The 25,653-nt window shown below is 43.2% G+C and overlaps 1 protein-coding gene across 1 annotated transcript; it reads left to right on the top strand.

The window, feature by feature from the left end:
* Nucleotides 1-1,126: 1,126 nt before the first annotated feature.
* fbxl7 (F-box and leucine rich repeat protein 7) lies at nt 1,127-23,354 on the top strand. Its single transcript, XM_022748787.1, has 4 exons — nt 1,127-1,230; nt 5,764-5,853; nt 20,162-20,779; nt 21,883-23,354. The coding sequence occupies exons 1-4, from the start codon at nt 1,194-1,196 to the stop codon at nt 22,617-22,619; spliced, it is 1,482 nt and encodes a 493-aa protein (XP_022604508.1). The 5' UTR covers nt 1,127-1,193; the 3' UTR covers nt 22,620-23,354.
* The last annotated feature ends 2,299 nt before the right edge of the window (nt 23,355-25,653 follow it).

The following is a 25,653-nucleotide window of genomic DNA, read 5'->3' as shown; positions in this document are numbered from 1 at the left end:
TGAAAGTGTGGGAGTTGAATACCTCTGTGGAATGGAAATTCCACGGTAACAAATCTCCTGATTACCACCGAGCACCCTGCGCACACAATTCTGCTTTTCCTGGGTGCCAGCCAAGACGGGTCTACCGCTACAGCACAAATATGACTAGTAGTCTGTATACTAGCAAATATTCTGCCATCAAAATGTGCCCACGTAAACCTCCGTCATGCACCTTCATTATAGAATAAACACCCCTATTTACCCTCCATGTTGAGCCGCCTGCAGCTCCATTGGCTGGGTGCATTTAGAAAAGAATTTAACATGTATTTTGAATATTGAGTCGACTGTCAACAGCTGACAACTGGTTGTGACCGGTGTTTACTTCTTTGGTATCCAATGACCTGTATGACTGTTAATTATAGAAACACCCCCAACATGTGTGGTTGAACCATTCCCTCCTGTCAGCAGGCCTTTATGCTCTGAATATATGAGAGCTTATGTGTCCTCAGTTCTGATCGGTGGGGGATGAATCTGGTCAAATATACATGTGATGACTTCACACTTTAAAATATAATAATGGGAAATAACTGATTGGGATTATGACTGCTTCTGACTGCCATGTGTCGTCATGTGTTGGGTTTCCACCACTGTCTCTGAGGCGCAGTCTCGGGCCTGTCTTTTTTGCCTTATCTTTTTTTAAAACGTCCACATCTCCCTCCTTGGTCTGCGGTCTCTTTAAATCCAGATCCAGTGGAGGAGAGCTGCGCGTCCTCACAAACTTTGTCTGGCCGCTGTGATTGCCCGCACTCCGCCTGATAAACAGCTGCTTACCATTTAGGGCACTTCTCAAAGTCCCCCCCCCACCCCCCCAACAACAAAAAAAAACTCCTCGAACTAGGACTTTTGTGTGTGTGTGAGTGTGTGTGTGTGTGTGAATAACTCTGTATAGCTGTGTCTGTGGATGTTCAGATATAGAAAGTCTGCACCGCTGGAAGCTCAAGTCTGGATTCTAGGTTTGCGTAATGCTGAGGCGTCCTCTGTTCAACATCTGGATTAACTATTTGGAGTCAGAGCTAGCGGCCCTGCACAAAAAAAAAAGAAGCTCTTGACTGTCTAGCATATCTTTTATGGAAAGACTGTCCTTTTTTTCTCTGGAATTTAACTCCTTTTGACAACCCCCCCGAGTTTTGCGCGTAGATTATGTATTCTTTAAAATGGGTGCGAACAATGGAAAACAGTATGGAAGCGAGGGTAAGTGCTGAAAATTACTACTTTCTTTTTTATTTGAATTCTCCTTTTGAAGAACGAGTTTGTATCAACCGTTCCCCCCCTTTGAAAAAAACAACAAAACCCTCCACGCTAAAAAATAAAAGAGGCTTTTACTTTACCGTCATTTACGACAGTTTCTCATTTGAGTCCTGCTAAACTAAAAATAGGAAACAATGTGCAGTTTATATTGGTGTGTAGCTTCCTTGAAGGTTGACTCTACTCATCAGTTAGCTAGCTTAAAACTAGCACATTCCCTCTATATCTTTGACTTTCTCACAGTGAGTCTTCTCTTATCTTGAGTGAAGTTTAAACTTTTTTAACACCCAACTCCAAAAACCCGTCCCAACCCTGAAGTGTGTGTGTGTGTGTGTGTGTGCTGTTACGGAGCTCGTAGCGACTTCTGACTGTTAATTGCGTACTTTTTAAAATACTTTTAAAGATGTGCAACGTTTTATATTCAACCCTTAAGATATAGGGAGACATCTGGTGGTCATATTGTAAGCCCCCCCTTTTTTTCTTTTTCTTTTTTAAACAAAAAGAACTATAATATACAACATAAAAGTTGAAAAACTTTAATTCCAGGCACTCTAATATGTTTTTACCCACAATTTAACTTTTAATTGTCTATTTATCTGCAGTTAAAGGCAGTTTACATTGTGCTATAATAAAACTGTATGAGGCAACATGTCCAAAAACTTATTTGACACAAGTGTCAGGCTTTTTGAGTTGAAGTCAGTAACAGAGGAGATATCTTCAGTCTGTAATAGTCACTTTAATCAGTCATACAACAGCTGACTTGGCAGGTTCAACAGGCAGCACCTTGTAGCCTAATTTATAGCTTGTATGTTTTTGTTTTGTTTTAAAGAAAAAGAGTAAGAAAAGAAAAGGTTTCTGCAGGTTTAGTGGAGGTGGGTCAAAGGACTAGTGTTTAGGTCTGTGGGCACTTAGTCATTCTTATCTTGATAAGAGCCAATTCCTGAGATTTTTGTCCACAATATCTTATCCTACTATTGTTTGATTTGGGGGCCATTTTGTGTACACACACACACGTACACCTCAGTGCCATATGATCACTGTGTATCTGACTGTGTTTGCTTTAGAGACACGTTGAAAAGATGTAAAATACCTGCAATGATGAACAACACGCTAACAAGTGTTAGCAGCAACCCCCCCCCCCCCACACCCTCCCCCTCATGTTAACCCCCCTCCCCATGAGGTGGTTTCTTTCAGGCTGCACCTAAAGGTGACCGGTTTTGTTCAGTAAGTGTTTGTGATGTTCGGTGTCTCTCCCGCAGCTGATTGCTGGATGTTGTCAGTGGGCGGAGCGAAAGAGCCGAGGGTCTCTGAGAGGACAGGTTAACTCACTCTGATCAGAAGGAAAATACAAATTCCTCTGGTGCCAGTTTCCAGATGCTTGTTACCTCCATATCAATAATGTGCCAATATTCGATTACAGCCCCCAAAAAAAGTAATTGATAACGTGATGATTATGGCCAAGCAGGGAGAGCATTCACTGCACTGTCCGCCTCACTCAGCTAGAAGCTGAAACCCAGGGGAAGACAATATTAGCCATTTTTCTAATGATGTTATGACGACCAAAATCTGGATCTGTTCACTCTAGTACCACAATATTGATAAAAATCTCCAAACATGGCATCAATGATCCCGGAATACCAACTCAGCAGGAAAATCAAACTCACCCTCACTGCTATAGGCAACAAGAACAAAGCCTATTACCCTTCATAGTACCCCTTCTGTCCTCTCTCCACCCCTCTCGCCCACTATCTTCTTCATCTAAGATGTAATCTTTCGGCATTAGTTATTCAGAAGAAACTGTGGCCCGGCTGCACCGAACACATCATTTCTGTCTCCGGAGCAGAAATGTTTGTATAAATAACATTCCAATGTGCTCTCTTCCTAAGTCAATAAGTGCAGAGAAAAGATTGGATCTCATGATGTTAAAAATAACATGTGGACCTCCAGCTCCACCTAGGAATCCAGCCCGTTGAGGTACACGGACAGATTATATCACAAAACCCAAAATCAAATCACCTGTCTGGGAGAAATATGACAAAGACTGTGCAGACTTTATTCTTGCTGCACAATAGTCACTGCCAGTGGCTCACATGGTCACTGTTATACCTTACTATGCAATTAGCACTTGACAAAGACACACATTACTCTCATTAAACTAAAGTAGAACTACTCAGTCTTTTGTGCTTTTTGTTAATGTGACATCACCAGATGTTAGGGGGATGATGTCAAACTCCCCCCAGTGAAAACATCTTTAGTGTGCTCACTAGGATTAATTTGATGAGTTTGAGATTGAAAACATTCGTCTTAGCTTTACAGTTTCTGGTTGAAAGTGCAGAGACGCGTGAAGAGATTTTGGAGTACAGAAAAGCTTTGATATGTTTTATAATTAACAATTTAGCAGTCAAAATGTAAGAATTATGAGCATCAGATGAGAGGTTGTTGCATTTTCTGGTACTTCACCGCAACATGGCTGTTATATATACAGTATATAATGTATCTCAGCCAGTTTTCTGAAGCATCAATTCCACTTTAATCCTCACTCCCCCCGTTCACATCGCTCTTCTCTGTCAGAGATACAACAGCACAGGAACTGGTGTATCTGTTTACAGTGCAACCAAACAATCTCAGATTGTTTTTAGTGCAGCAACTACTGTTTATACATTACTGACTATTACTGTTGATGATTTTCTGATCAGTAAATATTGAAAAAACGTCCATCGCAATTTCCAAAAGTCAAATATTTTTTTCTGACCAACACCCAAAGATATTCAGTTTACAATCATAGAGTAAACCAGCAGCTATTGACACTGGAGAAGCTGGAATTATAGAGAAAATTGTTTCTTAAAACTATTAATCAACTGTCAAATTAGTCACCAAATAGTTTTATCTTGATCGACTAATTGATTTATTGTTGCAGCTGCAGTTGCTCCCATTCAAATCGCTCATGCGTAGGTGCCATCACTGATGACATCACTTGATTTCATGACAATCACAAGGGATTATAACTTTATAGATTATGTACAGTGTACAGCACAGATACAATATACAGTATGTATTTCACGAAAGGAAATATTGCGTAGTATTCAAGGTATCATCATCCTCACAGTGTCTCAGGCCAGTGGCTTATTTACAAGTGCTGAATTCTGCGGTCAATCGGTCCACATCTGTTTTCAAGTGTGATTCCACAATTAATTACACACTGGTCACAACTATGCAGCAGCCCTCCACCAACACATTATATAAGCAATAAGACAGGAAGCAGGAGCTTTTCTGAAACTTGTTTTTTCCATGAAAGATCCAAAATGCGTCAAGCAAACAGCCCCGCAGAGATCCTCGCGCCCGGGACAGAAATCCCGTAACCAGCTAGATATTAAAATATACTCGCTCGACTTGACCCAGCTTTCGGGCTCAGATATTAGAAAAGTGGTCTGAGTCATTTCAAGGAGCAATAGCAGATGTGTCGGCTCGGTGATGTCACCACAAAATGTCATTCATACTCATTCAATATGAGCCGCGCTGGTTTTATATTATTGCTTCGTATGTGCCTTTGGTGTGGCCGTGCACAAGTTGCACGAGCTTTCATATTTACTGCTTATTTCAGGAGCTGTCCGGTCTGTTTAGGTGGCTGCACTTGATGCGCATGTGGGTGTGACTGTTTGGGAATACCTCTCCGGCCCTGTCGTGCCTGGTGAAAGGCTCATACTTAAGTCTCAGGAAAGCCACAAAGCTGCATTTATGAACTGACAGAGGAATAAAATGCCATAAACAACTGCTCCACGGGGCTGCCTGCAGTCACCATGGCAGTCGAGCCCGTCGCTCTCCGGCAGCAGAGGCATTCAGAGAGGCATCGAAAAGAATATGTCTTTGAAATGTGGCTCTCCTGTGTGTGACTGTGGAGAAGTCCGACTTCTCAGTCCAATAATGCAAACAAAGGAGCGGTTCTTATATTCATGTAAACGTCATGAAAAGCACTTTGATGTGGCACTTACAAGCTGAGACGTATGCCGATGATACATGAAATTTATCACTCATTAAATAGAGTGATTGCTCGTATCTTGTGCAGGAGTGTTTCCTCCAAGGACGTGAAGGCTGAAAGGGGATTTTGAGAGACTTTTATTCTTCACTTACTCAAACGAACCAGCAGAGACTTTGTGCATGTGCCAAGGCCAACCATTCATCCAAAATTGAGGAACATAAAAGTCATGAAAGCAGAGACTGATGGGCTTTATAATCCCATACACTTCTTGCCTTCTTACCGTCGTGAAAGCGCCCATTCCGCTTTATCTCAGACAGACGCTCTTCAGCGTTTAAGCATCAAAACAAAAAGTGCGTTTTTATGTTTTTATGTGACAAGATTAATGTTTTTTTCAGCTAACATTCTGTATATATGACGGTAAAAAGTGATGCAACACAAGTCATCTTAAAGTTGCCGTTCGATGTCCCAGCAATCTTGTTTTTCTTTCCCGTTTCCCCCTGCAGGTAAAGGGAGCTCAAGCATCTCTTCTGACATAAGTTCGAGCACAGATCACACACCAACTAAAGCTCCAAAGAATGTGGCTACCACCGAAGGTAAGGCATCTGGTGCTCATTAACCAAACTCCCCTCCCTTCTCCTTTACCCTCCTCTTCTTCTTCTTCTTCTTCTTCTTCTTCTTCTTCTTCTTCTTCTGTTCCTCCTCCCGCCCCTCTCTTTTTCTCCTCCTCATCCACTTTCAGCGCTGCCTATTTTTGGAGAGAAACCTGTGTGTTCCTGGGATAACCCTAAATTGAAAACAAACTCACGGCTCCCATCAGAACCCAGAAAGCAAAGGCATTTTTTCGGGCTTTGTTTTAGAAGAAGAAAAAAAAAAGAAAGAAAAGAAAACCCACTTCTGGCTTCTCATTGTAGAAGAATGCTTATCTAAACTGTGGTCGTATCAGGCTCAAAGCATTGCCAAGGAGGGAGGGAGGGAGGGAGGGGAAAGGAGGTGCATGTGCTGGAGATAGGAAGGCGAGAGGAGGAGGAGGAGGAGGAGGAGAGCTTCACCTTCTGCTCATGCTCCCTTCTTGCTCCTCTCCATGCAGCTCTCTGGCTCCCTCTCGCCTTCCCCAGCCTCCTGCCGGCCCAGGCGCTCGTCCAACCCTGGCAGCAAGTTAACGCAGGGAGCCGCTCCTCTTTGTCAGGAGTGTATGTGTTATGAATGTAAACTGTGCGGCTCACTGTAATGCTTCAGAAACACTTTGCAGCTGACGGATGCCTTCTGAAGCCTCCTGTCAGCACCTGTCTCCAAACGTGGATCCCTCTCATGCGTCTTTAACAAACTGGCAGTTGTTTTTATCAGCTGAGAAAATGAAAGTATTTCAACCCCAGGTGCTATGTCTCAACTGTCTTAAATCTTTTTGGATGAAAAACATTTGTATACTCATGATTTATTTTTTATTTTTTTTAAATAAATAAACTTAACCATCATATTTTTCCTTTAATCTTTGAGAAAAACAAAAAACTATGTATTAGTAAATATTTACATGTGTTGGCCCCCTTTTGTTTGTTTTTTTGTTTACAAGAAAACTCCACTGGGGCCATATCCACTCATAAAGTTGACATGGCTAAGTGTTCATTTTGATCTGGAGCTGTTTAGCCGCTTGAATGCTCCACTCTGTTCACTAGCTAGCAGCTAACTTTAACCCCCTTTTCCTCCGGTCAAAAAGATCCTGACTCTTGCAGTAGACGTGGGTATTTAACGATCGAGACACTGAACGCGCTAAATCACCGATCACTCTCACAGAACTGTCTGCGTTAATGTAAACTAGCAGACCTGTTTTCATCAGCTTTGCAGCCCCTTCTAAATATATCTTGGCTAATGTCACTTATCACTAAAAAGGTACATGACAATATAAAGCATCTTGCACTTCATTATCTCCGTGTGTTTAACTTCCACTGGGCAGGAAATATCGAAAGAGATTGAGTCACACGGTGAAAATGAAACCTCAGAACCCGGTGAAGTAAACACTGAGTCATTGTTATTGATCAAAGACCTTATCAACCCCCCTGCCCCCATAGATACGGCCCGTCTCCCTTCGTGCCACGGTCCCTCTCCCTCTGAGTTGACCGGTGAGTCACCGAATGTTTTGCACGCTCATGCACACACATACACACACACACACAAACACACACACTCACCCTGATCCTCTCGTGCATTGTCATCACCAATCATAAATTTGCTGTGGCATGATGAATGTAGTATTCTTGTGGCTTGGAGCTGCCCACAAGAAAACAAATAGCAGCTACAGCCTGTGTTTATAACTGTCCCTCAGCTTCAAGATTTCAAGGTGTTTCTCAGAGAGAGAGAGAGAGAGAGAGAGACAGAGGAAAAAAAAAACAAAAAACTCCTCACGAGTCATCTGATGCTCTTTTGGTTTCACGCAAGATGTGTGTCAATTAGTTTATTTTAGCGCGGTTAATTTACTGATTAACCTCGACGAATAAAGAGTGGAATGCACCGTGCTCTGCGGACAAGGCTGATTACCGTTACTTCACTCGGCTTCACTGGAAATGCTGACTCACTTGGATCTGTCCATTGAAGAACCGCTGGACGTGCACCCAGAGTATTTTTGGGGAAATCGATAATTGTCCTGAATGTGTCCACTTGGAGAACAACCTGTGAAGATAGAAATATATAGACAAGAGTATAGTTCATGGCCAGTGGCTTCCCAACCATAATTTCCCTCCTGTGTTATGACTGAAATTGTTATTTTTTTCTCCATGCTAAGTGGGAGTAATTACATGGTCTGGAACCACCATGGCCACAGTCAAATCCCCCCTCCTTAAAAAAGCATAGACACACACGTGCACACACACAAATACACACACACACACACTCACACACTCACACACTCACACACGCAGTGGCAGATCATATAGTCCTTGCCCACCTCGTCCTGTGGTCCACTAAACTAATCAGGAAGCAGTCTGGGCTGTTTCCCCACCACACACTGGGAGTATTCATGTTAGGGCCTACAGTTTCCTCATGCTGCAGTGATGTCACGCCATTAATAAGGTTAGTTAGGTAGTTAGTTAGTTAGTCATTAACAATATTAAAAAACAAAACACACAAGAAAAAGATCATCTCCAGGGTTTCTCCAAGTGACATGATTCATATTTAATGTTTTTACTTAGCTGCACATGTTGCATGATTACCAGTAAAAACGGCAAATTAAAACTAAATTTTCTTTAACGCTGAAGAACAAACCACTTCTTTTCGTTATTAATTTAACTTGATGCAATTCTAATCTGAATAAAAATAAGACTTTTCTCCATCAGATGAGGCAAAATCAGAATTATTAGGTATTTACACTCATAAAATACAACTTAAAATTAATTTTTTAAAACTTTTTTATTACAATCTTCTCAAAATCGTTCATTTTGACATGAGAACTTTGTTAAAATTAAAACCCAAAATGATCATATTATCGCTGTAGGACTTTCACCCACAATTTCTGTTTAACTTGTAAAACTGTCACATTACAGAAGCTAAAGAACTTCTGTTTCACTGTCACTTTAAAGCCACTTTAGTAACTTATATATAGATATAATGATAAATGCTTAAAACACAGCGGCACAAGCAGCAACATTAACGAACACCATCATAGTCATCAGGTCGTACCAGGCGAGCAAGAGTGGATTTTATTCTTGTGGATTCAATTTTTCATTAGTAAAAGAAGAACTGTGTTATTTCTTCTTTCCAAAAAAAAAAAATACATACGTGTAAGATCCAAACCAGAGACACTGGCGGTGAATGGCTGGAGACGGCACCAGTTCCAGGAATGTTTCGCTCTGTTTTTTTTTTCCTTCTTCCTCAAAACAAAAACCTGTGCCATCGGAAGAATCCGAGAGATGCTGTATTCACCTCACGATTCCAGACTTAGTGGCTTCAAAGTCAATAAACCGTAACATTGAGTTATTGTCCGGGCCCTGATGTCAGTATGCAGGATGGAAAGTAGGCCATCGCCTTGTCTTCCTTTCACTGCTCCAACATCTATCGCCGCAAAATCAACATTAGGAAGTTACACTCATTCTGGTCCTGAAAAACAAACTGTGCTGGGCAGTCATCTGGCAAGTTTTTGCAACGTGTCTCTGTTTTCATTTATTATTTAGACGGGCTTGTGGTGGCCTGACCCAGTTGAGTTGCTTATTAGCTGCAGACTGAAAGGCACAGTCCTGGACAGTAAATCCTTCTTGTGGGATGAAATTGAGTATCTCCCAGCAGGGGTTACGCTGTGACCCTGTCTGGGCCTCAAGGGTTTGCTTTGGCACCGCCGAACTCAGGGTACCTTAGGAATGTGGCTCAGACATGGCCGGAGCAGAACTAACAGCACCCTGAGACGCTCAGCCTGTGTGTTGTAACTCTCGAGGGGCCGTTTTTGATCCCGCTGTATCAGTCGGAGCTTGTGCCAAAGCTTTAGCCACTAGTGTAGTAACACGTCGAAGCGGCCATGCTTTTTGGGGACGGCTCCGTCACACGTTTTTTATAATGGCACCAGGAAGGTAGCAGAGGCGCAGGAGGCGACGGTGGGAACAATGAACATGACGCCTTCCTCTCTGTGCGGCGAGGACCAACCAAACAGTGATAGCGGTGACGGGGGGAAAAGCTCGCTCTGTCCTTCTGTTCCACCCCCCCCGCCCCCGCCCCAACGCTGTAGTAAACGATTACACTGTAAACATGCCCTGATCTATATGCAGTTCTCTATATGCTTATCAGACACACTGCATTCTTTAGATTATATTTTGTATTTGCATAAAGTCATTGCGGCTCTGTAGCTCTGCAGAAACAGACTGGAGCTGGAACTAATTACAACAATTATTTCCACTGTCAATTAATCTGCTGATTATTTCATATACAGCTGATTAATTATTTAATCCATCAAATGTTTAAGAATCTGTGGGGAAAAAAAACATTTAAAACAGTCTGAAAGCTAAAGATTTTTCATTTACTATCATATATGAAAAGGGAAGAAGCAGCAAATCCTCACATTTGAGAAGCTCGCCGCACCGGACCTCGGTTGTCATGGTTACGATACTACAACCTACCGTTGTCGCCAGTGGTTACTGTAATAACAGTCACGGCTTGGTCAGGTTTTGGAAAAGATCGTGTTTTCGGTTAAAAAAAAAAAAAAAAAAGTGCTTCCTCAACATTAGACGGTCTTTGTCGTCATGGTTACGATATAAGGTTTCGCATGGGAATCGGACGCCGCTCTCCTGTGTTTTGTTTGACCCATCCATCCACCACAACCTCCTCCCAACACGCACTTTGTCTCTCTTTGTACGTCACCGACACTTTTTCCCTTCGCTCCTGTCATAGTTACCACGACCACTAGGTGTCGCCTAGCAACAAAACGCCACATCATCGCAATAACTTGCTGCACAAACGAGCTATGGGCTACAGCAGGGCGTTCCCGAAAGGACACACATTAATTCTAACAATAAATACTCCCAATATTAATCGCTTTGCGTTCCCAGAATTCCCACATCGCTGTCCATGAAGACGGTGTGAGGGTCAGCTGTCCAGTCTAAACAGCCCCACCAGAAAACCCCCCCCTGTCTCCATCATGTTAATATTTTTGCCCTCCCAAGGGCAACAAATCCCTCACACTTCATCTGCAAACGAGACCTCGCACGCCGATGACCCATTTACTTGTGTTTACTCAACCGGATATATAGTGTTTCACTGTTGATCCTCGCCGTGCCAAACATGAAAGAGGCTGCAGTGAGGTGTTTGTGCGTGTCATTGCCGGGACATTTTCCCCCTTTGCAGAGAGAAGATTTAAGCTGTTCTCCTCCACTTTTGAGTTGTAAATATAACTTTTTAAAAAAAATTTTTTATCATTCATCTGTAGTCATTACCGCAGCATTTCTTCTGAGCTAAACAACTCAGGGCAAACTTGGAGCTGGTGTGACAAATTTATCTTTCTGAGGCCTCGGCGAAACTTAATGCTGCATTTGTTCTGCTGCGCTACAGCTGCGTTGGAAGTTCTCAAACAGGCAGGAGGCGTTTGTTTAGATGAAGAGACATCTGTTTCAGGGGGGGAAATGTTTGGCAGGTGATTGGCTATCTTATGGAGGATTAGGGGAAATAATGTCGGAGATTGTTCTTGGTTCTATGCACATAAATTCACAGCCTCGAGAAGTTTCTGCTCATAAACTGCAGGCCGCACTGCTGGAAAAAAAGAATCTGTCCCTTTTCACCGCTTTGACTCGGGACACAGAGCAGCAGCCTGCAGTTATTTTAGGACTTTTTTTTTTTTTTCAACAAGCCTGTAGCAATTGTAATGAGAAATATCAGCGGTTTACTTCTAATCCTCGTTGGAAATTGTCTACGTAAAGAGAGAAGACAGAGAAGTAAAGAATGCCAATGCTATTTCCCCCAGATTTTCTCCATCAGCTGTCCTCGCTCCTCCCCCTTCCTTTCTACCGCTTCTCAGAGAGCCAGGAAATCTCAGCAAAAGAAAAAAAAAAAAAAAGAAAAAGCGCAGAACAAGGCGGTGAAAGAAAAAAGAAAACAAGTGAAAGCAGTTTACTAAAGGAGTTTGGGGGTGGTGGGGGGGGTGGGAGGGGGTCAGAAAGCTGAGCTCTCCATCTCATAACTCTTCTCTGATTACTGCCCAGGTTCTTCTCGTCCTCTGTCTCAGAGAGAGGAAGCGCTGGCCTCGTTGTTTTCAATGCACAGGGTCACATTTTTCAGTTCTACTACAGCAGCGTTGTTTGACAGGAGTTGGGAAAGGTGCCACCGGGGCCGGGGAAAAAAAAAAAAAACACACACACACTCCTGCTTCCTGTAAGATTTTGGCTCGCCGGTTAATGTTTTCACTGTGACACACCTGGGTTTTTCGGGGCTTTTATGTGGCAGTACGACCACACTATAGAGGACAGGCTGAACCGACACATTGGACTTCCCCCCTCCCCTCTTTGCATACTGTGGTTTGCTTCATTACGTAACGAGGGAAGTGTCAGTTGTGGCTGAAGCTGCAATGGTACAAAAATGAGAGGAAAATTTCTCTGCGGATGTTGTTCCTCAGGGAGTCTCGGTTCTATCAGTTCTGTTTTATAGAACCATGTCTTTAAAGAGCAACCCGCTCTTTTTAGCCATGCTATAACGGTATGACTCTGGGGGATGTCAGTGTCAGTCGACACCTTTGGTCCAAGCTGAAACATCTCAACAACTGTTGCCACGCAGTTTGGTACACACATTAATCTGAGCTGTCGTAACTTTGTTGATCCTTTCACTTTCCATCGAGCACCGTCATGTTGAGCCCGTGAACCTCCTGCCGTTAGCGTGTAGCATGCAGCCTCATACAGCTGCTAGCATGGCTGTACACTTAGTCATATTATTTTAAGAACATTTGTGGTTGTGTATAACTTGGCTCTTTTCATATAGAGCAAGTTTGACTTTAACTGCAGTAGAAAGAGGAAACATTTGTTTTGGCTGCTGTTAAAACCTTTTTGATGACTCAGGTCCTCGATAACTAGTTGTATGAATGTTCATAAAAGGGAAAAAATATTTTATTATATATATAGACATATAACTCTGATTTTAATTGAATTAAAATTAAAATGACAAAGACACAAAAGGATCTTCTATTAAAGGAACAGTTTGACATTTTAAGAAATACACTTGTTCACCTTCTTGTTGAAAATTCGATGAGATGAAATATCCTAAATATGAAGACGAGTACCTGCAGCCGTTTAGCTTAGCATAACAACAAGAAGCTGGGGGAAACGGGTAGCCTGGTGAGAGGACTGTGATGTGCAGCTGGTGTAAGGTTTCTGGCACAACTTCGCCTGCTCCCAACGTGCACAGAGGAAGGAAAAATGTCTAAGGAGGTCGAAACTCCGGCAACACTTAAAGTAAACAGGAGAACTTTGTTATTAGACTGATGCGTTTCGGCTTGTGGCCCTCATCATGCATCATATCCAAACACATACATATCTGCCAATGGGGCTTCTCTGCAATGATGGGTTGGGCCTAAAGTCACTTGTTTTATACATTTCTTTTTCTTTTGCATGCTGCAGTGGAAGCGTTGCTGGAGTTTTAGAGTCATCATGTGTAGCTGCCATGACGGTCCCGCACTCGTCCCTCTATAAACTGCACTTCTAACGTATATGACAAAATTATAACCTCCCTCTGGAGTTAAAGTGAACCCTTTTCTGTCAGGAGTTTATAACTGCAAGAGTTCCAGCACTTCTCTTGTTCTGTTGCTTTAACCACATGAGATCATTACATTTGCTCCTCATCACAACCAAATCAACCGTTTGGGCCAGCGCTTACTTTTCCATTCCTTTCTGATGTGCAGTTCATCTTGGTGCTGTGCGTGTGCGTGTGCTTGTGTGTGTGTGTGTGTGTGTGTGTTACCCTCAGTCATTCAACATGACTGTCACTCCACACTCTAACCCTTCTCACACACCACTGCCAAAAAGGATAAACTGTACAGCGAGGCACCTCATGCACATGATTCGTCCCATCTTTGACATCTTGATTTAACAACTTGACAAAAAAAAAAAAAAGATGACATCATCTTGAATTTTCAGTAATTTGCCAAAGGTCAGATCAATTTTGACTGATGCCAAAATTGCTCGTGGAGCCTTAACTGTCATCTCCATCCTGGAAATTTTGTGCTGTAATGAATGGACAAATGCAAAAGGCTCGTTTTTGAGCGACTCCACCTTTTAAATTTGCCTTTAGGATATCGGAGCGTCTGCTGTCCTCCTCAGCTGAGGATTTATAAAGTGACGAGGGCAGAGTGTGGAGACGTTTTTGTGTCTTCCGAGCAGACAGGAGGGCTTTAAGAGGCGGAAAACTCCCACAAGGAAATTAGTCGTGATGTGGGGAAAGAGTGTTATAGTTCCTGGCGAATGCATGAGTCAGATCTGTTGCTGCGCGAGCTTCAAAAAAAAAAGAAAAAGAAAAAGAAAAAAGAATCTCGTGGACTGAGTGAGTGTGAGAGTCTCTGCAGTCCAGAAGTAGAGCAGTTGTGTGGGGGTTGTGTGGAGCTAAGGAGTCTGTTTCCTGTCCGAGTGTGCACATTGTAAAGGAACCAGCAGGCCCCTATTGTCTTTCTGGGTTGTGTTGTGACGCAAGACCTTCCTGTAGTGAAGGCTTTGCTGATAGCCCAGCCGCCACACTGTACGGTAATATCAACTTCCATGTATTCAATAAAACCTGAGACAGACCCAGATGTTTTTTATCCCTGGAGTTCTCTCTCTCTCTCTCTCTCTCTCTCTCTCTCTGTCAGATGTTTCCCTTCCACGTAACCGTTTATCGCTGATAAATCAATTGTGTTTCTGATTCTCTTTCAGTCAAATCCCCACTGCCTGGTTGTTGTTTTTTTTTTTTTTATTTTATTAGCTGATACTTCACCTTTAACACTTCCCCCTCATTTCTGTGTTGATTCCGGATTTGACTCTCTGACTCATGGGAAGAAAATGAGCATCTCTTGGCGGAGAGGAGTCACAGTGCAGAGCGGGGGAACATGTCACAGGCCTAATGGCATTGAGGTAATGGATTGGTCTGTCCTGCCAGATGCAGCGGTAATAATCCTACAAGCTCCAGACAGGGTCTTAGCAGAGCTTCACAGCACTGCAAGATCCTGAGAGGAATCCCTGTAGCTTTACTTTATGACCAGACTGCGTCAAAGTCTGGGTTGACCCTGCCTGTGCACTTGTCTCTGTCTCTGCTAAAGTCTGCAGGCGCTTTTGCCAATTTATCTTCCCTCTTTCTTTTCTCTATTTTCTTTTGCTTCCCCTTAAAAATCTGTTTTTGTGCGTTACTTTTTATTTCTTTTATTTTTTTTAATTCATCAGGTCTTTGTCATTAAGGCGACATAACACCGAACATTCACACAACACTTCTTCATTAGGCAGGCAGGCAACTTGTCTATCCAGTGATCACTCCAATTGATTTACGTTAAACTTCTGGTATCAAAGCACGATCCAGATGTGTCTCAGAAGTCAGGCCGTAGCTGATGTTAATGGGATCCTGCTGCGGCGCTGCTGCGGATCAGCTTAGATTTGGGTATTAGTGGCAAATGATTTCAGCCAAGTATGCCTTGCTGTGGCTATATGCGCATTCAAAATGCATGAGTTTCTCTTTCATTTCACCACTGCTCTTGTTGTTCTTTGTCCAGAGCAAAGACCAGATGTTCCACTGTTTCTCCTCTGATTTCCTAAACCAAGCTGAGTCTTCCACCATCTGCTCTCGCCGTGCCTCCGAGAGACGTTTAACAGCTGTACGGTATTTGTTCGGTTAATGATAGGTTCACGGTGATACGGAGATATAAAACACAACACCTCTGCTTCACTTTGCTCAGTTTTCAGCAGGAACTAGTACTTAAAGAAAAGTGAATTCTTTTCATGCTTTGGAGTTTGGAGCTGCAGGTAAAATTGCTCTGAAGTGGCCCACAGTTCCCAACAGTCCTAACCCGAGGTCCACTTACTAGCTTTTTTTTTGTATGGAGCTTTCACTTGCATCAGATGGTCCTTATTAGCGGATAAAGTTTGCTTAGTTGCCATGGCGACATGCAAGCTCGGTAGCTCTTATGATTTCATAGCACTTCTAGGACTTCTCATCCACGATGGCTTATAAATTGAGCCTGAATTTCATTATTAATCCTAGAAAACTTCGTTTTTTGGGGGGGGGTTTTTTGACATTAACAATCCTGACTCAAGGTTTTCTTACTCGTGAAAGTTCCATTAAAATGTAGTCACTGGAGCTTGAGTGAGGTCAGGGTCAAGACTCAGCTTCCAGGCTGAACAATAGAGTTGAAAACTGTTTTTGTTTGATTTTTAAGGGGATAGGCAGCTTTACTATAATAGTAATATTGCGAATATTTCACTCGTAAGATCGTTGTCAACAACTTCCTCATTGCTTATTGTCAAGCAGTCGTTAATTGTGATTGGATAAACAGACGTCTCATGCAGCCAGAAACAAGATAGATAACACCTGGATGTCCTCAGAGTGATCCACGTCTTATCTTTATCCAAAATCCACCTTAACTAAGCGTCTGTGAATCTGTCTTCATTTAACTTTCCCCACCAGCTGTGTGACAGTGTGTCCTGGTTTCCGGGGGGGGGGGGGGGGGGGGGGGGGGGGGAGGGGGGGGGGGGGGGGGTGACTGGATGTAGTCTTAAGTAGTAGCACTGTTTTTCTCCACGGCTTGGATCACTCTGTTGATCAGCGACACATGTAATTACGCAATTTGGAAACGTCTCCTTGGCCAGTGGCATGATAGCTCGGACCTCATTCATCCATCAAAACTAATGACTCAAGAAGTGTGTCTGTGTCACGCCTGCACTCTGTGGAAAATCTGATCTTCTGCTGGATGTTGTGATTTTGGCAACGCGGCGCTTGTGTAAACCTTTTTTTTTTGTTGTTGTTGTTGTGATGCTGCAGGATTGATCGCTGATTAGTGACTTTTGGCCATAATTTAAAACCGTTACATCATCTTTTTTCTTAAATAAAATGGAGTTGCATGCACCAGATGCCAGAAATATACTGATTTCCACTTGTTTGTATAGCTCTACGTCACATAGTGTGTGGTTCCAGCCATGTTGGATAAATCTACAAACACTAGGTATTAACTCAGGAATCTTGCAATATTTATAATGTACTTGAATAAACATAAAAACCCAAGGAGCACTACTGTCATGGCATATTTGCACAGGTGTGTGAAATTTGAAATAGATGAGGTGTTTATAATGGCCTCAGACCATAAAATCCTTTGTATTAAGCTAAAAAAAAAAAAAAAAAAAAAATGCATTATCATGAGAGAAATCCAAATGAGAGTAACGCGGGCCAAGATAAGCTAGATGACCTCAAGGAAATGAACCCTACACATTTATAGTTGAACTAATCATAGACGGACCACCCACAAGAATGTGATGCATTAAACCTGAGGTCAATCGTTTCCCACAAGAACGATTAAATCCCACAACCTCACGAAAGCTGAATAAAATGTGTTTTGCTGCAGATTCGCTGCGTCTTGGACGAGCGGCCTTTCCTTATTTTTGCTCGAGTTTGGACGCGAGTGAGACTTTTAGGGCACACAGGAGGCCGTTTTTAAAGTAGCTGCGAATCGGAGGACATGTTCCCGGGAGGATGAGCCTGTGGATGTCATCAGAGGCGGACTGAGCCGAAGGTCTGGAATACAGATCCTGCAGGACGGCCGCAAGGAAAAGGACGGTGTCGCTGCCCAGCTGTCTGTCTCAGCACACAAATCCACATGACAGGCAGGATGCTGTCAATTTGTCATGCAGATGTTGACATACGCTTGTGTAGAAGCAGCTGCCTGTTGGCCCCCGAAGCCAACACAATTCAATTACGGTTCAATCTACATGACTGCAACTAGAAATGTAAGTTAATACACTGTTAATATGGAAATCGCAGGTTGCAAAAGTCCAGATGACAATATAATGTATTAAAATACAACCATGCAAGCTGATAATAAACCCTGAAGTTGACTCAGGCTTTTAAATTGCAAGTATTTCTCGAAATATGGAACAAAATCAGGAATTAAAAATCCAGTTCAGCCCTTAAAAACCAAGATTGGACAAGATCCAGGAACCACTGGAACAATGTTCCTGCGGTCGAGATGCAGGTAAAGCTCCTGAGTTCCTAGGAAAGTTCTCGTCGGTGATGAATTGGTTCAAGTGTCGACTGTAGGAACCGATGTGGGAACTGCAGCCCAGAAACCAACACTGGAAGTAGATTCCTCCTGTAAAAGGCAAGTGAGGTTCCTCAACAGGTTCTTGTGGTGGTGTTTTTGTTAGTGGTTCTGTATAGGTTCCTGAGTTCCCATAAAGGTTCCTCGGTTCTTGGAAAGGTGTGACATTAATGCCACATGGTCAGGTGAAAATCTTTGACCACAATTTATCGCCTTTCACAATTCCTTCCGACACATCTGTAAGTGTGTTTTGTGAGTACGATTCACTCGAGAGAATTTTCCGGTATCATCGCGGAACTATTACTGTCTCAAAACAGGATGCTTTTATTTTGAAAGATGATAAGACCTCATAAAGCCTATGAACTCACAGTTTGACAGCTGTAAGTGACATCATACGCGTGACTACTTGAAATGCTTTTAGTGATGACTATCAATCCAAATGAACTCCTCAAGAACTGGTTTTATTTTTTTGAGGGGGGGGGGTTCGCGGGACACAGATAGCATCAGAGGAGAGCACTCAGTGTCCCAGTGTGATGGGTCGACCCCGGGAATCAGATCCAACGCTTCATCCAGTGAAGGCTGAGGCTCCGTCCTCTCACGCCACAGTGATGGGATCCAGCCACCGCTTCTCACAGCTGCGTCTTCAGCCAATGGTCGGCAATCAGCGCACATCTGTCGGGAGGGCCTCAGTGTTTACACAGGGCTAACCGTACATTGTTAGCCCCGGCACCGGACTCCTCAGCTGCTCGCTTTGAAGCTGCAGAGTTCATTCGATGAAGAGGCCCTGTGACTGCTGCCCAAACGCCTGGAAGATAAACGTGACACATTTTTTCCCCCAAACACCCCCAAAAACATGATAACGAGACCGATGGAAACTCCCTCTCACTGATGATAAAAGCTGCTGTGGCTATGGCACCATCACCACGGTCCCTGCACTTCTTTTTGTGGCCTTTTTTGTGTATTTTTCTTCTTCCTTCCATAAATAACTGTCAAATATAATGTGACATCATCTCATTTCTAGCACAGATGCAGCAAAGATTCATGGAATTAATGTAAGTGATTAATATCGAGCATTTTCTACGAGAAGCCCTGAAAGGAAAGTGATTTTTATTATTATTTTTTATTTATTATTTGTTTTATTTTTTTTGCCAGAATTATTTTTCAAAAAACTCAAAATATTTTTTACACTTGCCGCAAAAAAAAAAAAAAAAAAAAAAAATTTTTTTTTTTCCCAAAAAAAAAAAAAAAAAAAAATGTTTTTGTTTCCACAGATAAAAAAAATAAAATTAGAAAAATTATCTAGGTAAAAAAAAAATAAAAAATTCACTTGCCTTTCAGGGCAATGAAATGTAAATTGCCTGGTCTAAAAGTCTTGATTTCTGTCTCTTGCAAGTCCCCAAACTTTGCTGAGTTGCAAACTAAATCTAGTAGTATCTCTTTAAGATGCTAAGCTAGTTTTTTATTGCATGGAAACACTTACTCTCGGTCTTACCAGCAGCGTCACCATGAGCGCCCCCCCCCCCCATTCTGTGAAACCCACACATTTAAATACAGTCACTGAAGGACTGTTTTTAGTTGTCAGAAGTCATTCTAAGAAGTGGAGGAAATTACTTGTGGAAATATAAGTGCATGAGTCAGGTTACAGTATTCATTGCAAAATTATTCTTGGAATGCACTTCATGTCACAGATTGATGATATTAAACAATGTATCTGAGAGTGGATTTTTCCATTAACAGAAGTGGAAACAGGACGACGCTGATCTTGGCTTCCGATTGGCCAGATTTGGAAATTGAGCAAAAAAAAAAAGGTTCTCAGTATTTGCAGCAGTTATTGTTCTGAGAAAGTCGTAGAGATCGCAGTAAAAGTCTCAACACTGCTTAGAGATCACAGTGGAACCGGGCCTGTAGCTCAGAAAGCTTCTGGGCCTCACACTCGACGAACCAGGATTAGATCAGACTCCGAAGCTTCAGATTTTTGAAACACAAAGTCTGTTTGTGAAAATCTGACGTGTGCAACATGTGACGGGACGAGCAGACGTCCGTCGGGTTCAAAGGGTCACAGGACAGAAAAAAAGTGGGAATCACTGTCATTTAAAAAAAAAAGTTTTTATTACTGACTTCAGGCATTAACTCTCTTTGTCTCTCTCTCTCTTTTCTCTTTCTCTCTTTCTCCTCCTTCTCTTCAGGTTTAGACTCCAGCACCAGGACTCTGAGCACCCCCAGCCCCGGTCTGATTCTCCCGTCCAAGTCCTCCTCTCTCTCCTCACCCGCCCTCTCCAGCAACGGCCATGAGACCAACTCCTCGTCGTCCTCCTCTGCCCCCGCCGAGACGGTCGCCGTGGTCCACCCCCAGCCCGGCACTCACACTCGCTCCCGCCAGTCAAAAACCCACCACCACGCCCCCATCGACCTCCTCCCCGACCACACCCTTCTGCAGATCTTCTCCCACCTCCCCACCAATCAGCTGTGCCGCTGCGCCCGCGTGTGCCGCCGCTGGTACAACCTGGCGTGGGATCCGAGGCTGTGGGGCACCGTCCGGCTGACGGGGGAGCTGCTCCACGCTGACCGCGCCATCAGGGTCCTGACCCACCGGCTGTGCCAGGACACCCCCAACGTGTGTCTGACCCTGGAGACGGTGGTGGTGAACGGCTGCAAGAGGCTCACCGACCGGGGGCTGCACGTGGTGGCTCAGTGCTGCCCGGAGCTCCGTCGCCTGGAGGTCGCTGGCTGTTATAACATCTCTAATGAGGCTGTGTTTGAGGTGGTGTCCCGCTGCCCCAACCTGGAACACCTGAACCTCTCAGGTAAAAAGAAAGGAAGCATTTCTTACATGTCATATTCTGTAAGATCCGTCTTTCATTGGTGGCTAAAGGCAGGTTTATGCAGTCTTATTGAGGAGTGGCTGCTACCTTACATCACGCACGTGTGGATTTACCTCAAAGAATCCCTCCTCTCAGCCCTCCCCAGTCTCATTTCTTCTAAAGCTGGTAAAATCATTAGAGGAGCGGGGAGAAGCTCTGCCAACCTTAAGCTCCCATGTGGGAGAAGAAAGACTTTCTTTAGCTGAAAGCAGAACTTACCTCAACATGAGTAAGAGGGCTGGTCTGCTGCTTTCATTAAGGAAGTGACACAAATAACATTGACTTGGACAGGGCTCCGGTGGCAGAGCGATGCCTGCACCATTAGCACCAGGAAGTAAGCCCTTTGTTGCAAAAATAGGTCTTTTGAAAAAGTTGCGGTTTTTATTTGAAAGGCCAAAAATAATGAAATCAAATCTGTTTTGTAACTAAGAAGGACATCAGCCTTTGATTTTTATCCTGATGAACGACCACAGGTTTTGGTTTTCTTGGAGTTGCTTGCTCTCAAAATGTTTTCATGCTTCAAGCACGTAGCCAGACACAGCAGGTTTTACTCTGGTGCCCTCTAGTGGCCGACGATGACTTAAATCAGCCTCCTCAACATCCTTCTGTTGAAAGTATCAGGGGACAAAATCCACAGTTTAGCTTTTCTAAAGTTTATCTGAAGCTAATATCAGGCTTTTATCTATCTATCTATCTATCTATCTATCTATCTATCTATCTATTTATCTATCTATCTATTTATCTATCTTACAGTTACAGTCTCTTTTAGTAAGAAATTAACACAGGCAGTGTTTCCTTCCTGAGTTGGACAGATACTGAAAAAGGCTGTAACTTTGGCAAACAGTGCTAAAGCCTCAACTTAGCTTCAGCTAAACATCTGGAGAGCAAGGAGTGTGGACATTAGAGGCACACATAAGGCCAGGAAGATTTCAGTGTTCGTATGGACACCTGGTTTGCTGTTTAAAGACAGACTTGAACATTTGTAAACTTATCCTTTCGTTTCTAAATCATCTTGAGCTGACGACCTTTCCTTCCTCCTCCCCCAGGCTGCTCCAAGGTGACATGTATCAGCCTTACCCAGGAGGCCTCACTCCAGCTGTCCACTCTGCACGGCCAGCAGATTTCCATTCACTACCTAGACATGACCGACTGCTTTTCCCTCGAGGACGAGGGCTTGCGAACTATCGCCTCCCACTGCCCCCGCCTGACGCATCTGTATTTGCGCCGCTGCACCAGACTGACAGACGAAGCCTTGCGCCACCTGGCTCTCCACTGCCCTTCAATAAGGGAGCTTAGTCTCAGTGACTGCCGCTTGGTAGGGGACTTCGGCCTGCGGGAAGTCGCCCGACTGGAGGGCTGCCTGCGCTACCTGAGCGTAGCCCACTGCACCCGCATTACAGACGTGGGCATGCGCTACGTGGCTCGCTACTGCCCGAGACTGCGCTACTTGAACGCAAGGGGCTGTGAGGGGCTGACAGACCACGGCCTGAGCCACTTGGCCAGGAGCTGCCCCAAACTCAAGTCTCTGGATGTGGGTAAATGCCCGCTGGTGTCCGACAGCGGGCTGGAGCAGCTGGCTATGTACTGCCAAGGCCTGAGGCGAGTGAGTCTCAGAGCCTGCGAGAGCGTAACGGGCAGAGGACTCAAAGCTCTCGCCGCCAACTGCTGCGAGCTGCAGCTTCTCAACGTGCAGGACTGCGAGGTGTCGCCAGAGGCTCTGCGGTTTGTCAGACGCCACTGCCGGCGCTGTGTCATCGAGCATACGAACCCCGCTTTCTACTGAGGCGTGGAGTCCTTGGAACTGGTCCTCTGACAAGTGGATGTTCTAATATTCCTGCTATGGTGTTGGCAGAGTTTTGGCGGCTGAAAACTGGTGTGCAATACTGGCCAGAATTTGTCTCTTTTAAATCCGCTTTGTGACTGTTAATGCTGTCCTTTGAAAATACTTCAGTAGAATGTATTTAACATATTTATCTGTAAAAAGGCAGAGAAGTACAGTATTTCAATATATTACTTCTTTTTTTTTCTTTTTTTTTTTTTTTTGCCAACATCACAATTTGCAACGTAACAACATGCTACAACACTGAGCACTGGGTACAGTTGTGTTACCATTTTAAAGCATTGTAATATATTTTATTTTAAAGTTCATCATCACCTTAAGGCCCTGAATCATAATCATAACCATACATTACTGCATCTATTTATAAACAGCAAGTATCTTCAGACTAAACCACTAAGAATGTAGCTACAGAGCAGCAAACACAGCAGATCTGGTGATTTAGAATATACTCGGTTTCACTTTCTTTACGTTGTGTGCATATGCACTTTATGCAATTGTACTGACAATCACTTCAACTGAGCTCAAAGCGTCGTGTTTTAGATTTTGTCCATAGTATTTCTCTTAAGTAAAGGTTACTGATAGCCGAAGCCGAATAGAAAACAAACTGTTATGGGACCATTGTTGAAAATAAACAAGAACACATTGCTGCTATAACTGTGCCAATAAAATTCTTCTAAAATCCGCTTCCACAACTGCGAGTGTTTTACTCAACCCCTCATTACCGTCTTAAAGGATTTAGGTTTGCACAAGAAAGGCAACTGAGAATATCTAGAAATACCATATATGGATTTTTAAAAGGTTGTGTTCCCCTTTAAGGACTCGGTTCAGAGGGCAGTCTGCACAAAGAGGGAAAAAGTACTTCCTGCTTTCATGCTATTTGCTTAAATCAACCTGTTCTCCATAAACGGTAGGTATGTAGTTTGTTCTTTGGCGGTGAAACGTGCAGATGTTTGGGAGAGAGGTTGAAGATTGTTTCTGAGTCAACACTGCTGCAGTTGTACTTCCTGTTTCTGTATAACAATACAGATACTGGTGAATGTGACTCTGAAGCAGCTGCTGTGGGAAACCTTCTCCTGTAGTGTTTCTGTGCTCAAGCAGGCAGGTACATGAAACTCAAACTAGAACATCTCCGCACAGATCTGCTAATACATACGTTTAGGATTTTGAAAGTGGAGCTGAAAACACTCTGGGCCTCTTCGTGTCAGAGAGTTGTTGACCTGTAGTGACTCTAAAAACTGGCATTGTGTGAGGACAGGGGTGGAAGGCTGCAGAGCGGCAGGTGGAAGAGTATTTAGGCATCTCGTTTGCTCAGCCACCACAGGGGCCTTCTGCGGTTTGCTACAAAAATGCCTGAAATGTGAGTATACACTGGTGCTAGTCGGAGACGGGTCTTTTTTCCTTTTGGTGTGAATCAGCTGCAGCGTTGGATACCCATTTAAAAATGGACTGAACTTGTTCCAGCCGTTGGTTTGGCAAATGATGCTTAGTTACAACATCACCAATACAAAGTCCTGTTATGAGTATCAGTGCTGGAGTCAAAAGGATTGATGCTGTATCACATGCTTGGTGCGAAAACACTTTTCTTAAAGCTGCAGTTTTTGCATCTCTGGTGTTGTTGTGCCTGTGATTGAGTTTGGCAAATTTTTGGGGGGATAATTAAAAAATATTCAGGTGTAGGTTATCAATAACGCGAACTGTTGAGAGAGGCTGTGTTCCAAGCCTGGATTTTTTTTTTTCTTCAGTTGTTTAATTTATTACAAACATCAGTTTCTCTTTGGCTCTGACTAATAACATTCCCCCCCGAGCCTCAGCTGGACACGCTCAACTGAAGACGGTGCACATGGTATAAACGTTATACCTGCAGGAGACATCAGGACACACGCACAGTGATTCAGCTAAATAGCTGACAGTGGAAAACTATGGTGGTATTGATCAGCTGCACGGTGTGACGACTGTAACCGTAACTGATCAATGAAAAACAGGAAGAATAATCCGTCCCTGGATAAGCAAACACGTTTGGATTAACCCCTGAATACACTCAGCATGTTTTATTAATTATAGTAACAGAACTTTATTTATATATCATATAGAGACGAGCCAGTTGAAAGTTCTGATGTGGAGCTGTCGATCAATCGATCAAACTTTATTTATTTATTCACACAGGTTACTGCAGGTCAAAGTTCACAAGAAAAGGACCAATCAAGTGAGAAAGATCAACAGCAAGATACAATCAAATAGATTTAAAAAGCTATAGCAAACAAAAACAAACATAAGAAAACTGATAATAAAAGAAGAGATAAAATACAATTTACAACATGAAATAAGTGAATAAAATGTCTTTATGTCTATAGACTTTTTTATTTAATGTTAGTTATGGAGAACAAATCTAAGAACTAAAAAAAAGTCAGTTATTGCACTTCCTCGTGGTCACCAGTAGAGGTCACTAGAGGTCTTAGATTTCTACCATCCCTTCCTGTTTTTAACAAGAACTGGAGATGAACATGCACCTGGCAGCTGAGGCCTCCTGGATCAGATCATATCCGTCTCCAGTCAGTCCCTTTAATGGAGATCCAAACTCACAATCAGCACATCAGTGTGTGTATGATGGTGAGTACGAAGGGGAAAAGAATGTAGATTGTAAATACTGATCTGATGAAGCTGTTTAAACCAGGATATTGAATAAAGACTTGTGCACATGTTTCTTTTGTAGGTCCTTTGTCCAGTCGCCATGAGTGGAGTGGAAGCCCTGCACACCAGCAACCCACTGGCTATGGCTCAACATGTACTGATAGTAATAATCACAATCAGCTTCTTTTTTGTTTTTGTTTTTTACAGCTTGTTTCTGTCTCTATTGCTGATTTTATTCCCGGTTTCCTTCTTTTAGTAGAGTACAATTCACAGCACATCTGTTTTACTCTGTACTCACTCAACCGTACAAAAGACTCAACACATGTGCCATTCAAGTGTTTTTATTCAT

Source organism: Seriola dumerili, unplaced genomic scaffold (assembly GCF_002260705.1).
Source record: "Seriola dumerili isolate Sdu_G_001 unplaced genomic scaffold, Sdu_1.0 BDQW01000129.1, whole genome shotgun sequence".
In the NCBI taxonomy this organism is placed as follows: Eukaryota; Metazoa; Chordata; class Actinopteri; order Carangiformes; family Carangidae; genus Seriola; species Seriola dumerili.
Note: the sequence above shows the minus strand (reverse complement) of the source record. Positions and strands in the feature narration are given on the sequence as shown.

What these genes read in the sequence shown, in the direction of transcription:
- fbxl7 (XM_022748787.1), top strand. Translation starts at nt 1,194, where the DNA reads ATGGGTGCGAACAATGGAAAACAGTATGGAAGCGAGG. An exon ending in AAAACAGTATGGAAGCGAGG is followed by an intron (nt 1,231 to 5,763) that starts GTAAGTGCTGAA and finishes TTCCCCCTGCAG; the next exon opens with GTAAAGGGAGCTCAAGCATC. An exon ending in GAATGTGGCTACCACCGAAG is followed by an intron (nt 5,854 to 20,161) that starts GTAAGGCATCTG and finishes CCTTCTCTTCAG; the next exon opens with GTTTAGACTCCAGCACCAGG.